Source organism: Prionailurus bengalensis, chromosome D4, assembly GCF_016509475.1.
Source record: "Prionailurus bengalensis isolate Pbe53 chromosome D4, Fcat_Pben_1.1_paternal_pri, whole genome shotgun sequence".
NCBI classification, from domain to species: Eukaryota; Metazoa; Chordata; class Mammalia; order Carnivora; family Felidae; genus Prionailurus; species Prionailurus bengalensis.
In genome coordinates this window covers 1855310-1874031 of record NC_057359.1, presented here as the reverse complement: position 1 = coordinate 1874031, position 18722 = coordinate 1855310, and the positions used below count along the sequence as shown (strand labels likewise).

General features: G+C 38.3%; 1 protein-coding gene, 1 long non-coding RNA gene and 1 pseudogene across 5 annotated transcripts in view; 1 reads left to right on the top strand and 2 right to left on the bottom strand.

Annotated features, from left to right (window-relative positions):
* ZNF169 (zinc finger protein 169) overlaps positions 1-18722 on the bottom strand; it is a 47493-nt gene that overhangs the window by 10367 nt on the left and 18404 nt on the right. For 3 of the 4 annotated variants that reach the window (XM_043566923.1, XM_043566926.1, XM_043566924.1), the window contains exons 3-4: positions 5031-5157; positions 4464-4559 (exon numbers count right to left, since the gene is read on the bottom strand). In XM_043566923.1, coding sequence (XP_043422858.1) covers positions 4464-4559; positions 5031-5157 — 223 coding nt within the window. Of the gene's footprint in view, positions 1-4463; positions 4560-5030; positions 5158-17145; positions 17289-18722 lie in introns of all 4 variants that reach the window. The other variant, XM_043566927.1, reaches the window with a different exon arrangement.
* Positions 1-18722, top strand: part of LOC122475190 — a 70090-nt gene that overhangs the window by 35535 nt on the left and 15833 nt on the right. The gene's annotated exons all lie outside the window — the stretch shown is intronic.
* LOC122475187 lies at positions 5895-8879 on the bottom strand (annotated as a pseudogene).

Genomic DNA, 18722 nt, shown 5'->3' with positions numbered 1-18722 from the left:
TAAACAAACATACACCCACACATACAAAAGAGTGGAGGTAAAACTGGTGAAACCTGAATAAGGTCAGTGCATTATGTTAACAAAAATACAAGCCTGATTTAACAAGGGGAAAAAAAAAACGCCATTCACCTCATATGTGGAATTTAAGACACAAAACAGATGAACATAGGGGAAGGAAGAAAAAAAAAAGAGGGAGGCAAACCATCAGAGACTATTAACTTTAGGAAACAAACTGAGAGTTACCAGAGGGGAGGTAGGTGGGAGATGGGCTAAATGGGTGGATATTGAGGGCACTTGTAATGAGAACTGGGTATTAGATCTAAGTGACGTATCACTAAATTCTCCTGAAACCAATATTACCCTATATGTTAACTAACTAGAATTTAAATAAACTTGAAACAGAAAAAAAGGACTCCACTTGTCAAGAATGACACATGGAATTGTTTTGAATCACTCTATTGTACACCTGAAACTAATGTAACACTGTATGTTAACTAAAATTAAAATAAAAACTTTATAAAAGACTAAAAAAAAAAATAGATCATAAATGATCACCTCAAAAGATGCCCAGAAAACATTTAACAAAATCCAACATCTATTCCCAATAAAAACTCTTAGCAAAGAAGGAACAGAAGTTTGTTGTGCTCATCAAGGGCAGCGATAAAACTTACACTTAGGAGAAAGCATTCCCCCATAAGATCAGGAACAAGGAAAGGATGTCCACTCTCACCATTTAAATTGATCATTGCACTGGATGTTCTCGCCTGTGCAATGTGGCAAGAAAAAGAAAGACATACTGAATGTAAAGAAGTAAAACTATACTTATTCACAAATAACATAATCATCTATTAGAAAATCCTATAGAATTTGACAAAAGCTACTAGAACTAAAAAGTAAGTATGCAAGTTTACCAGATACAAGATGATTATCCATAAGTTAATTGTATTTCTCTGTACTTTCAGCAATTGAAAACAATGTGAAAATAGCTTCTGTAGTATAAAAAAATATGAAATATAGAGGGATAAATCTGAGTAGAAATGCATAAGACCTCTGTACTAAAAATTATAAAACAAGGCTGACAAAAATTAAAAGACCTCCCATAAAAATGGATATACTGTGTTCACATATTGGGTGATGCAGTGTTATTTCCATGTAAATTCTCTCCAAAATGAGGTAGATTTAATTCATTCCAAATCAGAATCCCAAGTAGGGTGTGTGTGTGTGTGTGTGTGAAAATTGCTATTCTAAATCCATATGGAAATTCAAAGAACCTAGAATAATTAAAACAACTTGAAAAAGAAAAAAAACGTTGGAGATTTATACTGTCTGAACTCTAGACTTATAAGGCTACAGTAATCAAGACTGTGTGGTATTGGCATCAAGGTAGAAAAAGGAGTGAAAAAAAAAAAATAGAATCCAAATATAGACCCATACACATTTGGTCAATTCATTTACCACAAAGGTAAATAGGCGATTCAATAAACAACAGGTTGCCTTTTCAATAAATGGTGCTGGAAAATTTAGGTATTTGTATGCAAAAATAAATGTACTTAAATCCAGAGGTGGTACCAAGTATAAAAATTTATTCACAATAGATTATAGAGCTGAATATAAAATAAAAATTGTAACACTTCTAAAAGGAAAAAAAATGAAAATCTCTTTCACCTTAAGTCAGGCAAATATTTCTTAAACACACTACCAAAAGTGAAATTCGTGAGACAAAAACTTGGACTTCATCAAAATTAGGAATTTCTCTTTGAAAGACTATTAAAAGATTGAAAAGGTGGGGCACCTGGGTGGTTCAGTCAGTTAAGTGTCCAACTCTTGATTTCAGCTCAGGTCATGAGCTCACAGTTCATGAGATTCAGCCCCATGTCCAGCTCTGTGCTGACAGCACAGAACTGCTTGGGATTCTCTCTCCCCCTCCCCTTGCACACACTCTCTCTCTCAAAATAAAAGAAAAGGAAGCCATAGGGAAAATATTTGTAAATCAAACATCTGACAATGACCTTCTATACAGAATATATGAAGAACTTTCAGAACTCAGTAACAAAAATATAACAATTTTTTTTTAATGGGCAAAAGATTCAAAGAGACATTTTACCAAAGATGTACAGATGGCAAATAAGCATATGAAAACATCAGCAGCAGCCATTAGGAAACTGTCAGGCAAAACCACAGATGCCACTACACAGCTACGCAAATGTCTAAAATGAAAACAATACCAGGGTGCCTGAGTGGCTCAGTCGGTTGGGTGGCTCAGTAGGTTGAGTGTCCGACTTTTGATTTCAGCTCAGATCATGATCCCAGGGTGGTAGGATCGAGCCCTGCATCCACACTGAGCATGGAGCCTGCTTAAGATTCTCTCTCCCTCTGCCCCTCTCACCCCCTTCACATGTGCTCACTCACTCCCTCTTTCTCACAAAAATAAGAAACTTTATTTCTTTGCCAAGTTTTGGCAAAGATGTGGAGCATCTGGAACCCTCATACCTTGCTGGTGGGAATGTGAATAGCATAGCCACTTTGGAAAATAGCTTTTGAATACTGTAAAAAGTTAAATATACACTATATCCTATAACCCAGCCATTCCCAGTTCCGGGTATTTATCCAAGAGAAATAAAAGACTTGTCATGAACATCCATGCTGATTTTACTTGTATTAATCAAAACTGGAGACTACTCAAATGTCTTTCAGTAGATGAATGGTTAAATGAATTGTGCTATCTATGTAATGGAATACTATCCACCAGTAAAAAGAAATGAACTATGATACAAACAGCATTATGGATGAAATTAAAAATAATTATGTTGAGTGAAAGAATCTGGTATACATTCTATATATTTAACTTACATTAATTCTGGAAAATGTGAGCAAATCTATGATAGAAAGCAGAGCAGTGGGTACCTGAGTCTGCGGAGGAGGGAAAGACGAAAGGATAGGAGATAGGGACTATAACGAGGCACAAGGAAACTTTGAGGTGACAGTTATGCTTGGTATTTGGATTGTAGCAGTGATTCCATAGCGGTAGCCAAATTTTACACTTTAAATACATGTAGTTTTTTATATTAAAGTATTTATCCCTAAACTATTATACCATAATATACCATAATACATTTTATATTATACCATTATTATAGCTTATATAATAGTTTCTCTTTAAAAAAAAAAAGACAAAAGCACTGATTTTGCTATAAAGTACAAGTCCAGATATATGGTTGTATTTAGAAACAAAATGCCAGGAATGTTGAAAACAAAAGAATAAAAAAAATCAGGAAAAAATTTATTCTTACCTCCAGTCATTCACATAAAATTAATTCCCACTGGATTAAAGACCTACATGTTCCCAGAATTTATATGGAATTTCTACAAATCAATAACAGAAACAGCCCAAATGAAAAGGAGGGAAACCCCATGAACAGACAAATCACAGAAGAGGTAAATGACCAAACAACATAGGAAGAGATACTCATGCTCCCTGAAAAGCAAAGCTCCTCTGAGATTCAAAGCAAAGGGAAGAAGTCTGACAACACTTAGTATTGGTGAGGATGTGTGGGACAAGAACCTCTGAGATTCACTGCAAAGGGAAGAAATCTGACAATACCCAGTATTGGTGAGGATGTGGGACAAGAACCTCTAGGCTGGAAAAATTCTTGCCCCTGTTTCTATGGAAGTAACAGGAATATGTAGATAGCATTATTTAATAGCCAAAATTGGAAATAAGTGTCCAAAAGAAGGGAACTGGTAATGTATTTTAACAGGATACTCACACAAAGTCAGTGAAAAAGCATGTTCCAGAAGGATGTGTACAGCACAATACTATGTGCAGAGTTTACAAACATGCAAAACAACACTATATGGTTGAAGGACCCATCGAATGGGGAAAAAGAAAAAGGGCACGTGAGAATGCTAATGCACAAACTGGATTCTTGGCTGGGGTGGAAGAGCAGGACACAACAGGGAAGGTGTGGGGGCTGTTAACTGGTGTTCTAACATCTATTTCTTAGGCTGCAGGGAAGGCACACAGGCACTCATATAATTCTACACACCCTGTTGTAATCTTAAATAATCCATCATAAAAGAAGCAAGCTTATGGGAATTTATGGAGTAAAACCAATGCACTAAGAAATTCACATGTTATGAAAAAAACTAGATAGTGTCTCCCAGAGACAGCAGACTTAGTCTCAGAAGGCAAGTGCTATGCAGAATATCAGGCCAACCAACAAAAGCCCAAGAACAAGGAGATCCTAGAACTGGAAAAGGTACTGGAAAAGAGACACCACATGAACAGAATGAGCCTGCATAGGGGAGGGGAGGACGGCCAGGGAAGCCCTCTCTGGGTAAGCAGGATATCATGGAAGGGGGGCCCAAAGAAGAGCCCTCCCCAGGAGTTCATAAGCACTCCTTCCTCATCTGCTAAGCACCTCACTGCCTGGTCTCCTCACCAGCCCATGCTTCCCACTCACCTGGACAAAGGTCCAGAAGACATTCGCTCTCCTCTCTCCAGGGCTCATCCCCTTGCTCCAGCTGGGTGATGAGTTTGGGTTTGGAAAAGGCAATTCCTACTCACAGGGAAAGAAACCAAGGTGACCCTGGGTTAGTGGTTTAAGAGGCTATGGCAGAACTCAGAGTCAGCAGGGAAATGCAATAACCCAGAAAGCTGGGGGGGGGGGGGGGGCGGTGGCAGTGTGCAAAGGCTCTCTGAGTGCTGAGAAAGGATGACTAAGGGGAGGGGGAGTCCCGGATCTAAAGTCTCCCCTGTGGTTAACTGAATACCAGTATTCCCAAATTTGAGGCAAGATCACTTTGGAGGAAGGGCCCAACCTTGGAAGAGTCCTGGCAATTCAGTGTCACATAGCTTCACCCCCACCCCGCCACACACACACCTTCACTATTTCAGCTCTCCAGAATCCAAACACTCTCTAGGGATATAGGGAAAATATTGTTTTTCTTTTTGACCCAAAAGTATGGCTACTACATAAAATCTTAAGATGTTCACAGGCAGTCTGAGACCTGAGACAAGACATCCTTACCCAGCGACACCAAGTGGCTGTAGTTCTCCAGCATTACATCCCGATACAGGGTCCTCTGAGCAGGACTCAGTAGCCTCCACTCCTTCTGGGTGAAGGCCACAGCCACATCCCTGAAGGCCATTAATGCCTGTAACACAAACACATTCCTGCTCACCCAGAAGCAAACCACATGCACTAGTCAACCTAAGCTAAGCCACTAACTAGGGCCAAGGCAGGAAGAAAGGCTGGTGTGGGGCCCCAGCTGAGATTCAAAGCCCCTGCTTTTAACCCAAAATCTAGTGCCATGTGTTCAAGACTATTAATCCCCTTCTCACATTGCTCATGGGTCTAGTTAGGGGGTCCTCTCTTTTCTTCTCTTGATCTTATGTCTATGATGCTGCTATATAGTAGGTCTTGAAATCAGGTAGAATGATTCCTCCCACCTTATTATTCTTTTTACTCTGTTGACTGTTCAAATCCACAAATGTGGTATGTCTCTCCATTTATTGTCTTCTGATTTCTTCCATCAGCATTTTGTGATTTTCAACATACAAATCCATATGTTTTGTTAGATTGACACCTTAGAATCTCTTTAAGTGATTTTAATGGTATTTTTAATTTCAGTGACACTATGTTCATTGCTAGAATACAAAAATACAATTGTTTCTATCTTTATCTTAAATCCTACAGCCTGGCTGAACTCACTTAGTTCTAGGATTTTTTTTCCTCCTAGATTCCTTTAGATTTTCTACATAGACAAGCATGGCATTATTTCTTCCTTTATAATCTATAATCTATATGGATTTTATTTCCTCTATTTTTTTGGTGCCAATTTTAAATACAGTTTTAAGACATTGCATTTTCTACTTAACAATACAGTGTTTATAAAGTGTAATGTTGTATTTCCTTTCCTTGTGCACATATTCCATATTCAAGTATCAAGAATGCCCAGTTTATTAACTATAGCAGCTCAACTTCACTGCCATGGAATTTGCTACAAATTTGGGTCCTTCAAATGTTTTGTGTGAAACAATGCTAAACCTATTCTCAGGTTGGCTTAATCAACCTCTTCAATGGTGGGCCCAGAGGAGGCACCACCAGAGGGGGCAGCCCCACCACCAGGGAAGCCTCCAGGCATTCCTCCAGGCATGCCTCCTGCACTCTGGTACAGCTTTGTAATGATGGGATTGCAGACCTTCTCCAGCTCTTTCTGCTGATGTTCAAATTCTTCCTTTTCTGCAGTCTGGTTCTTATCCAGCCAGTTGATGATTTCATTACACTTATCCAGAATCTTCTGTTTGTCCTCATTATTGATTTTACCCTGAAGCTTTTCATCTTCAACAGTTGCTTTCATGTTGAATGCGTAAGATTCAAGTGAATTCTTGGAGGACACCTTGTCTCGCTGCTTCTCATCTTCAGCTTTGTACTTCTCAGCTTCCTGGACCATGAGCTCAATGTCTTCCTTGCTCAAGCGACCTTTGTTGTTTGTGATGGTGATCTTATTCTCTTTTCCTGTCCTCTTATCCACAGCAGAGACATTGAGAATGCCATTAGCATCAATATCAAAGGTGACCTCAATCTGAGGAACGCCGTGGGGGGCAGTACGTATGCCTGTGAGTTCAAACTTGCCAAGTAGGTTGTTATCCTTGGTCATGGCACGCTCACCTTCATAAACCTGAATGAGCACACCAGGTTGGTTGTCAGAGTAGGTAGTGAAGGTTTGGGTCTGTTTAGTAGGAATGGTAGAATTGTGCTTGATGAGAACAGTCATGACTCCACCAGCAGTTTCAATGCCAAGAGAAAGGGGAGTGACCTCCAACAGCAGCAAATCTTGAGCATTTTCAGATTTGTCTCCAGGAAGGATGGCTGCCTGGACAGCTGCACCATAAGCGGCAGCTTCATCAGGGTTGATGCTCTTATTCAGTTCCTTCCCATTGAAAAAGTCTTGTAGAAGTTTCTGAATCTTGGGGATACATGTAGAACCACCCACCAAGACAATATCGTGGATCTGAGACTTGTCTAGCTTGGCATCCTGAAGAGCTTTCTCTACAGGGTCCAGGGTGCCACAGAACAGGTCAGTATTTAGTTCTTCAAACCAGGCATGAGTAATAGAGCTATAGAAGTTGATTCCTTCATATAGAGAACCAATCTCAATACTGGCCTAGGTGCTGGAAGAAAGTGTATGCTTGGCATGCTTGCAAGAGGTACAGAGGCGACGGACTGCCTTCTTGTTCTCACTGATGTCCTTCTTATGTTTGCGCTTGAACTCTGCAATAAAATGGTTTACCATTCGGTTGTCAAAGTCTTCTCCACCTAAGTGGGTGTCTCCAGCAGTAGCTTTGACCTCAAAGATCCCATCTTCGATAGTGAGGATTGACACATCAAAAGTGCCACCTCCCAAGTCAAAGATCAGCACATTCCTTTCGGCTCCAACCTTTTTCTCTAAGCCATAAGCAATAGCAGCAGCAGTTGGCTGCTGTACTTTGATGATTCAAAGTACATTAAGACCAGCAATAGTTCCAGCATCTTTGGTAGCCTGACACTGAGCATTGTTAAAATAGGCAGGTACTGTGACTACAGCATTGGTAACAGTCTTCCCAAGGTAAGCCTCTGCAATTTCCTTTATCTTTGTCAAAACCATAGAAGACACCTCCTCTGGATAGAAACTTTTGGTCTCTCCCTTGTATTCTACTTGGACCTTGGGCCTGCCAGCATCATTCACCACCATGAGGGGCCAGTGCTTCATATCAGATTGGACAACAGCATTGTCAAATCCACACCCAATCAGGCATTTGGCATCAAAAACTGTGTTGGTGGGTTCATTGCAACTTGATTCTTTGCAGCATCACCGATCAATCGTTCAGTGTCAGTAAAGGCTACATAACTTGGGGTGGTTCGGTTTCCCTGATCGTTGGCAATTATTTCCACTTTCCTGTGCTAGAAGGCACCCACACAAGAGTAGGTGGTGCCAAGACCAATGCCAACTGCAGGTCCCTTAGACATAGTTGCTTCATTATGGGCCTGGCCTGGCTTGCGAAGGAAACAGCTACCTGGAGAGCAGTCAATGATCTGTTTCCTCTTGCTTTATTGCAGAACTTGTAGCACAATGAAAGTGGTGAGAGCAGACATCTTTGCCTTATTCTTAACATGAGGAGAAAAGCATTATGTCTCACAGCGTTAAGATAAGATGCCACGCCATACCCTCTATGATGGCTACTACCAAAGAAAAGGGAGAGAACACGTTCTGGCATTGTGGAGACATTTATGCATTTCTGATGGGAAATGTAAAATGGTGTGGTTTTTGTGTAAGAGTCCAGCAGTTCCTCAAAATGTTAAACATACCACTGACCCTGCGATTCAGCAACTCCACTCCTAGCTATCTACCCCTATATACTTGTACAGCAAAGTCCCCAACATAATGGCATTATTCACAATAGCTCAAATGGCCATCAACATAAAATGTGGTGTATGCATACAATGGCATATGTTGAGCCTTAGAAACAAAGGAAATTCTGATACATTCAACACCAAGGATTAGCGTTGAAAACGTTAAGTGAAATATGCCAGTCTAAGAAGGACAAAAAGTGTTTGATTCCACTTACAGCAGGTAACCGAGAATGGGCAAGTCCATAAAGTAAAACAGAGGTTACCAAGAGCTGGGAGGAGTGGGGAATGAGGAAGGAGTCCATGTTTAATGGACACAGTTTTAGCTTGGGAAGATGAAACAGTGCTGGAGATGGAGAATGGGAATGGTTTCACAACAGTGTGCATGTACTTAACACCACTGAACCGGGCATTTAAAAATGGTTAAGGGGCACCTGGATGGCTTGGTTGAGTGTCTGACTCTTGATTTTGGCTCAGGTCATGATCCCAGGGTCATGGGATAAAAGTCCATGTTGGGCTCCACACTGAGCGTGGAGCCTGCTTAATGCTCTCTCTCTTTCTCCCTCTGACCCCCTCTCTAAAATAAATTTGTGAAATGGTTAAAACAGTAAATTGTTTTATATATATAGTTATATATTATTACAAATAAATATATATATAGCAGTAGACATGTATGTTTATATATATATATATAAGCAATAAAAAATGTTAGATATATATTTTTTGTAGATGTTCCTACTCAAGTAGAGGAGTTCCCCTGCATTCCTTTTGTTCTAAGATTTTTTTCCCCCACAGTGGTTATTGAATTCTGACAAATAATTGATTTTACTGCATCAACTGATATAATCATGTGGTTTTTCTTTTTTAGTCTGTTAAAATGGTGGATTACACTAAGTTTCAAATATGGAACTAGTCTTGCATGCCTAAAGTAAACTGTACTTGGTAATAGTGTATAATTATTTTGGTATTAACATAATACCTGCTTCACAGAGTGAATTGGGAAGGGTTTGTTTCTTCCTCTTCTATTTTCTGGAAGAAATCATGCAGCACTGGCACTAAGTCTTAAAAGATTTGGCAGAATTCCACAGTGAAAACATGTGGGCCTATACATTTCATTTGTAGTAATTTTTAGATTGCAAATTGAACTTCCGTAATAGCTATAGAGCTGTTCAAATTATTCCATATTGGGAAATTTTCAGTAGTTTGTGTTTTTCAAGGAAGCAGTTCATTTCATGTAAGTTGTGAAATTTGTAGGCTGGTATTCTTTTGATGGCTTCAGAGTATGTAGAGATACCCTTTTTTCATTCTTGATGTAGTAATTTGTGTCTAGTCTCGTTTTTCTTAGTCTTGCTAGAGGTTGTTTCAATGTTATTATTTTCAAAAGAACAGCTCTTTCTCTGTTTTTTTCAATTTCACTGATTTCTGCTTTTATCACTATTATTTCCTTCTGTGTTTCTTGAGTTTATTTAGCTTTTATTTTTCTAGGTTCCTGAGATAGAAGCTTATTGATTAGAGACTTTTCCTCTTTGGTAACATACACATCCACTGCTACAGGTTTTCCACTCAGGACTGCTTTAGTTGTACTCCACATACTTTGATACATTATATCTTCCTCTCCATTCTCTTTTCATGGAGAATGTTTTATTTCCCCTTAAAACTTCATTTTTGATGCATGGATTACTTGGAAGTGTGTAGTTTAAATATTTTCTAAGTGTTTAGAGACTTTTCTGTCAACTTTCTCTTACTGACTTCATGTTTGATTCCATTATGGTCAGAGAACATACCTTGTGTGGTATCAATTCTTTTCATTTGTTAAGATAAACAAATTTCTTATGTTTTATGGCCCAGGATATGCTTATCTTGGTATATGTTTTTGTGAGCATTTGAAAAGAATATGTATTCTGCTATTTGGGGGTGAAATGTTCTGTAAAGATTAGATTCTATTGGTTGATGGTGTTGACAAGCTCTTCCTGATTTGGGGTTTAGATTTTCCACCATTGAGAGAAGGGTGTTGAAGTCTCCACTTGTTGATTTGTCTGTTTCTTCTTTGGGTTTCCTCTTCACATGTTGTGAAACTGTATGTGAGACACACACATTCAGGATCACTGTCTTCCTGTAATTGATCACCCTCTGTGTCTGGTAACTTTCCTTGCTCAGAAGTCTACCTTACTGATTTAGTGTAGCCACTCCTTTCCTTTGATTAGTGTTTGCATGTTTCTTTTTATCCTTTTAACTTGCCTAAGCTATAATATTTGAAGTTTCATTTAGGCAGCACATTGGGTTTACTACGGCTTCTTTTTTTCTTACTCTGTTATGACAATTTCTCTCTTTTGGTTGGTGTATTTAGACCATTTTGTTTGTTCTTTTTGATTGTTTTCTTTTTACTGACTTCCTTTGGGTTATTTGGACCTTTTTCTTTTTCCTTTTAGAATTCTATTTTGAAATATCCAGCGCTTTCTGTGTATCTCTTTGTATATAGCATTTTTAGTGGTTACTCTGGGAGCTCCATTACATATGCAAAACTAATCAGTCTACTGGTATCTTCATTTTACAAGTTTGAATGAAGTATAGAAGCTTTATCTCCCATTACATCCTTTTGCCCTTACTGTAATTTTAAGTGTTTCCTCTCTATATATTTAGAATCATAGCAGAATGTGTAATAATTTTTGCTTCAACCATCAAAATTAGTTCAGAAATTCATGTGTAAGAGGAGTGCCTACTATATTTACCCATATTTTTCCTGTGTTTTCTTTCTTCCTGATTGTGTCAGGGGTTCCCAAGACCACCCCCAGGTTCGATGTTCACTAGGACTCACAAGACTCACATAGTTGCACACTTGGCTATAATTATAACAAAGGGATACAAAGCAAAATCAGCAAAGGGAAACCATACAAGAGACAAAGTCCAAAGGAAACCAGGAACAAGCTTCCAAAAATCCTCTCCCAGTGGAGTCACACATGACCCACTTAAATCCTCCACCAATGACTGTGACAACATGTGTTAAATGTTATCTAATGAGGAAGCTCATTAAAGGCTCAGTGCCCAACTTTTTTAGTGGGGGCTAGTCACACAGGCACATTCAACATAACCCTACACTTTGCATAGTTTTAGGCACAGTGAGCCATTCTTATCAGTTCTGGGAATGGTGCCAACCCTCTAGAAATGCAAGATCCCAATGCCAGCCAAAGGATAGTCTTGCAAGCAGGATTTCCTAACAATAGCAGTCTCAGGCCTATTATGTTAACTCCTTACTGCACATAGATGTTCCAAGGTTCCCTCTCTTATTGTTTCCTTTTTGCTTATAAAATTGCCTCTATCTGCTCTCCTAGGGACAAATTCTCAGTTTCCCTCCATTTGAGAATGTCCTGAGTTTCCCTTCAATTCCTGAAAGATATTGTCATTTGGTACAGGATTTGGGGTTGACAATTTCTTTCAGCACCTGAAGAACATCACACCCCTTCCATCTAACCTCTGTGGTTTCTGGTAAGACATCCACTACCATTCCAATAGTTTTCCCTATAAGAAAATGTGTTGTTTTTCATTGGCCACTTTCAAGATGTTTTCTTCATTTTTAGGTTATGGAGATAAATTGTAATGTGATTTGACATGGATTTCAGTGGGCTTATCATGTTTGACATACATTCAAGCTCTTTGAATCTTTAGGTTTCCATCTCTTGCCAAATTTGGGAAGTTTTAAGCCATTAGCTCTTCTAATACTGTCTACCTTTACTACTTCCAGAACTACAGTGACACAAATGTTATTTTGTTATACTCCCATAGTTTTTGAGGCTCTCTTCATAACTTTTTTCCCAGTATAATTTCTATTGTTCTGTGTTCCAGTTCAGTGATTTGTTACCTCTAATGTGCTAGTAAGCCATCTACTAACCATTTTCTTTCAGGTATGTATTTTTCAGTTCTGAAACCTCCACATATGTATTCATTATATCTACTTCTTAAGAGACTTTCTAATTGTTCATTTATCTTGTGTTCTTTTAGCATAGGTATCCAGTTGTCCAAGCACCATTTGTACAGACTGTCCTTTTCCAATTGTATGGACTTGGTACCCTTGTCAAAAATCAATTGACCATATATGTGAGGGTTTTTCCTCAGGCTCAGTTCTGTTCCATTGATCTATATGTTTATCCTTATGTCAGTAGCAAACCGATTTTGCCACTGTTTGTAGCTTGGTACGGAGTACTGAAATCAGGCAGTGTGGTTCCTCCATACTTTTTGCTTTGCAAGACTCAAGGGTCTTGTGATATTCGAAATGAATTTTAGGATAGTTTTTTCTATTTCTGTAAAAATAACCACACACACAAATGGAATTTTGATGGGGATTGCTTTGAATCTATAGATCACTTTGGGTAGTACTGTCATCTTAGCAATATTAAGTCTCCCCGTCCATAAGTATGGGAAGTCTTCTCATATACTTTGGTTTTCTTTAATTTCAGCCATATTCTTTGGGTGTCAGTGAACAAGTCTTTTGCCTCCTTGGTTAAATTTATTGCTGAGTACTTTATTCTTTTGGATTCTGCTATAAATTGTAATTTTATTAGAATGTATTCTTTGGAATTTTATTTTATTGGAACTTAAAAAATATATACTTCCTGTTCGGATAGTTCATTGAAAGCATACGGAAATAAAACTGACTTTTTACATGTTGATTTTGTATCCTGCAACTCTGCTAAATTCATTTATTAGCGCTGACATTTTTTTCATGTGTATGGATTCTAATGTTATATGGATATGAGAGAGTGGCTCCAGTGAAGATACCATTTTACTTCTTTTACAATATAGATGGCTTTTCTTTTTTCTGTGTAATCATTCAGGCTAGAACTGTCAGTACTGTGGTGAACAGAAGTGGCAAAAACTGGCATCCTTATCTCATTCAGGGTCTTCAGAAAAAAAAGGCATTCAGTCTTTCATCAGTAAATATGATGTCAGTGTGAATTTTTCATGTGGCCTTAATCATGTTGAGGAAGTTCCCTTCTATTCCTAGTTTACTGTTTTTTTTTCCTGAAAGTATGTTCAGTTTTGTCATTTGCTTTTTGTGCCTCAGTTGAGATCACGTGGCTTTTATCATACATTCTCTTAATGTGATATATTACAGAATTGATTTTTTTTTTTTTTAATGTTTGTTTATTTTTGAGACAGAGACAGAGCATGAACGAGGGAGGGTCAGAGAGAGGAGGCACAGAATCCGAAGCAGGCTCCAGGCTCTGAGCTGTCAGCACAGAGCCCGACGCGGGGCTCGAACTCATGGACTGTGAGATCATGACCTGAGCCGAAGTTGGACGCTGAACCGACTGAGCCACCCAGGCGCCCCTACAGAGTTGATTTTAACAGGTTGAAACATTCTTGCATTCTGGGAGTAAACCTCACTTGCTCAAGAGGTACAATACTTTTTTTTTATTAAATTTTTTTTTAACGTTTATTCATTTTTGAGACAGAGAGAGACAAAGCTTGAATGGGGGAAGGTCAGAGAGAGAGGGAGACACAGAATCTGAAACAGGTTCCAGGCTCTGAGCTGCCAGCACAGAGCCCGACGCAGGGCTTGAACTCACGGACCAGCCGAAGTCGGACACCCAACTGACTGAGCCACCCAGGCGCCCCAGAGGTACGATACTTTTAATACACTGCTGAATTAGCTTTGTGCATATTTTGGCGAGGATTTTTGCAATTGCTCATAAGAGATATTAGCCTGTAATTTTCTTTTCTCATAGTGTCTTTGTCTAAGACTTCTGGTATCAGAGTAATGTTGTCCTCATAGAATGAGTTAGGAAGTGTCCTCTTCAATATTTTGGAATAGTTGGAGAAAGATTTTGTTAATTCTTCTTTATATGTTTGGTAGAGTTAACGAGTAAAGCCATCTTTACTTGGTTGTGAGCTTTTCTCTGTTGGGAGGTTTTTTATTATTATTGATTTAATATCTTCACTATTTCTAGGTCTTTTCAGAATTTCTGTTCTCTCCTGAGGTTTGGATAGATGGTGCATTTCTAGAAATGTATCCATTTCACCTTGGGTAGCCAATTTATTGGCATACAGCTATTCCCTTGTATAAGTATTTACTTGTAACACTTCTTAAAAAAATTAACAGTAATGTCTCCAGTTTCATTTCTGATTTCAGTAACTTGGGGGGTTTGGTTAGTCTAGATAAAGGTTTGTCAATTTTATCTTTTTCAGGAACCAGCTTTAAGTTTTGTTGCTTTCTCTATCATTTTTCTGTTCTCTATTTTATCTCATCTTTCCTCTTTTATTATTTGCTTCCTTCTTCTAGTTTGGGTTTAGTTTGCTCTTCTTAAATTGTATAATTAGGTTGCAGATTTGAGATTTACTGTTTACATGATGCATCTACAGCTATAAAATTCCCTCTATGCATTGCTTTTTCTGTATTCCTTAAGTTTTAGTATGTCAAGTTTTCACTTCCATTGTCTCAGTGTATTTTCTACTTTCTCTTGTGATTTTTCTTCTTTGATACAAAGGTTTGTGTGCGCTATTCAATTTCCACATATCTGTGAATTTTCCAGAGTTCTTTCTGCTGTTCATTTCTAGTTTCATTCCACTGTGATCAGAAGTTACTTTGCATGATTTCAGTAATTTCAAATTCATTAAGACTTACCTTGTGGCCTAATGACCTATCCTTTCAGGTACAATTAAGTGAAATATATATTTTGCTGTTGTTGGATAGATGGTGTGTGTGTGTGTGTGTGTGTGTGTATTAGTGCAGTTCAAGTTCTATATTGCCTTTGATCCTCCTGTCTGGCTGCTCTGTTATAGAAAGTTGGTTATTGAACTACACCCATTATTGTAGAACTAGTTTTCTCTTCAATTCTGCCCATTTTTACTCCGTATATTTTGGGACTGTACTATCAGGTAGTTATATAATTGTTATATCCTCTCTTCATAGTGAACCTTTTATCAACATATGATATCCTTCTTAATCTTTTGTAACTTTCTTTTTAAATTGAAGTATAATTGACATACAATTTCCCATTAGTTTCTGGTGTATATCATAGTGTTTCCCTCTGCTATACATTGTGTCCTCATGAATTATTTATAATTAGAAACTTCTTAATCCCCTTCTCCTTTTTGGCCTACTCTCAATCCCTCCCCACTCTGGTGACCAATAGTTTTGTCTATCTGTGAGCCTGTTTCCATTTTGGTGTATTTTTTAGACTCCACATATAAGTGAAATTGTACAGTATTAGTCTTTCTCTAACTTATTTCACTTGGCATAATACCTCTAGGTCCATTCATGTTGCCACAGACAGCAAGCTCATTCTTCTTTTATGGCTAAGTAATATTCCCGAATGTGTGAGTAAACAACTTCTTTATCCACTCATCTGTTGTTGGGCACTTAAGTTGCTTCTGTATCTTGGCTTTTATAAATAATGGTGATGCATATATCCCTTTGAATGGGTGTTTTTGTCTTATATGGATAAATACCTAGAAGTGGAATTGATGGATCATACAGTAGTTCTATTTTTACATTTTTGAGGAGTCTCCATACTATTTTCCACAGTGGCTGCACCAGTTTTTATTCCCACCAACAGTGCATGAGGGTTCCCTTTTCTCCACATCCTTACCAACATTTGTTATTGTCTTTTTGGTAAAAGCCAGTTAGACTGGTGTGAGGTAGTATCTCATTATGGTTTTGATTTGCATTTCCATGATGATTACAGATGCTGAACATGTTTCCAGATGTCTATTGGCCACCGGTATGTCTTCTTTGAAAAAATGTCTATTCAAGTCCTCTGCCCATTTTGAATCAGGCTGTTTGTTTTTTGTTTCCTGGGTTGTTTTGTTTTGTTTTTTTTTTTGTTTGTTTTATTTGAGAGCGAGCACGCAAGCGAGGGAGAGGGGCAGGAGAGACTGAGAATCTTAAGCAGGCTCCACACTTAGCATGGAGCCTGATGCAGGGCTCAATCCTGGAATCATGACCTGACCCAAAATCAAGAGTCAGACACTCAACTAACTGAGCCACCCAGGCACCCGTTTGTTTTTTGAGTACTAAGATGTATACACTCTTTATATTTTTTGGTTATTAACCACTTCTAGGATGTAGGATTTGTAAATATCTTTTCCCATTCAGTAGATTGCCTTTTCATTTTGTTGATGGTTTCCTTTCCTGTGCAGAAGCTTTTCAGTTTGTCATAATCCCATCTTTTAATTTTAGCTGTTGCTGCCCTTGCCTGAGGAGAATGGTTCAAAAAAATATTGCGAAAACCAATGTCAAAAAGCTTACTGCTCACATTTCCTTTTTTATGTTTTATGGTTTTGGGTCTTACATTCAAGTCCTTAATTCATTTTGACTTGGTTTTCGTATATAGTGTAAGACAGCAGTCCAGTTTCATTTCTACGCATGTAGCTGCCCAGTGTTTTCAACACTATTTACTGAAGAGACTTTTTCACACTGTATAATCTTGCCTCCTTTATCACAGATTGACCGTATATGCATGGGTTTATTTCTGGGCTCTCTATTCCATTGATCCAGGAGTCTGTTTTCATTAACCTTCTTTTGATTTAAAATCTAGTTTGTCTCATAATACAGCCTTTTTTTTGGTATGGAATACAAAATCTTTTGCAATATTTTTTTTCCATCCTTTTACTTTCAACCTCATTCTTTATCGTAACTCTCTTGTAGGAAGCATACACATAGATCTTGGTTTCTTAATCCAGTCTACTGATCTGGACCTTTTAATTGGGAAGTTTATTCCATTTGCATTTAATATGAATACTGAAAAGTACTTACTTATACCATTTAGTTGTTTGTTGTCTGTGTCTTTTGTTCCTCCATTCTTGCCTTTTTTTATATTTACTGATTTTTTTTGTAGTGTCACACTTATTTCTTTCTTCTCTTTTCAGTTTTTCTTTTAGTATTTTCTTAGTGTTTACCTTGTGGATTAAAATTAACATAGTAAACTTGTAAAAATCCACTTAGTTTCAGTAGTATATACTGTTTCTATACTTTTTAATCCCTCTCCTACTTTTGTAATTGTCACAGATTGCATTGTTATACACTATAACCATTGACATAGATTTATAATTTTCTTGTCTGTTTGCCTTAAATCATACAGGAAAAGCAGAAGTTACAAACCAATAAAAAGTACAATATTGGCTTTTTTTAATGTTTATTTTTTAGAGAGGGTGTGTGCACGAGCGGAGGAGGGGCAGAAAGAGGGGGACAAAGGATCTGAAGCAGGCTCCACACTGACAGCAGAGAACCTGATGCAGGGCTCAAACTCATGAACTGTGAGATCATGACTTGAGCCAAAGGTTGGATACTTATTAACTCACTGACCCACCCAGGCGCCTGCTATAGTGCCTTTTACATTCGCCTATGACGTTACCTTTTGTAGCATTCACTTTTCTTTCTTATGGTTTAGAACTACTGCCGTGTCCTTTCATTTCATCCTGAAGCATTTTTTGTTTTTAATTTTTTTTAATATTTGTTTATTTTTGAGAGAGACAGAGACAGAATGCTAGTGGGTTAGGGTCAGAGAGAGAAGAGGCACAGAATCCAAAGCAGGCTCCAGGCTCTGAGCTGTCAGCAGAGCCTGATGCGGGGCTTGAACCCACAAGCTGTGAGATCATGACCTGAGCCAAAGTTGGACGCTCAACCAGCTGAGCCACCCAGGTGCCCCCTGAAGCATTTTTTGTAGAGCAGGTCTACTGTTAATGAGCTCTCTCAGGTTTTGTTTTTTGTTTTCATTTTTTTAAGTCTGCAAACCTCCTAATTTCTCCCTCATTCTTGAAGGATATTTTGCTGGATATAGAAATCTTAGCTGGGACGCCTGGGTGGCTCAGTCAGCTAAGCATCCAACTTCAGCTCAGGTCATGATCTCGCGGTTTGTGGGTTCGACCCCCGCGTCAGGCTCTGTGCTGACAGCTCGGAGCCTGGAGCCTGCTTCAGTTTCTATGTCTCCCTCTCTCTCTGTCCCTACCCCCCTTGTGCTCTCTCTCTGTCTCTCAATAATGAATAAATGTTAAAAAAATTTTTTTTAAAAATCTTAGCTGACAGTCTTTCTTCCAAGACCTTAAATATGTCATCCCACTTACTGGTGGTCTCCATGGTTTCTGATGAGAAATCAGATCTTATTGAGGATCCCTTGTAGGTAACAAATAACTTCTTGCTGCTTTCAAAATTCTGTGTGTATGGGTTTTGAGAATTTGACTATAATGTGTCTGGGTATGGATTTTATGGAGTTTATCATGCTTGGAGTTTACTAAGCTTCTTGGATGTATATATTTATGGATTGGGTTTTTTTTTTTTAAATCAAATTTGGGGAATTTCTGGACATGATTCCTGAAAACTTTCCCTGTCCTTTC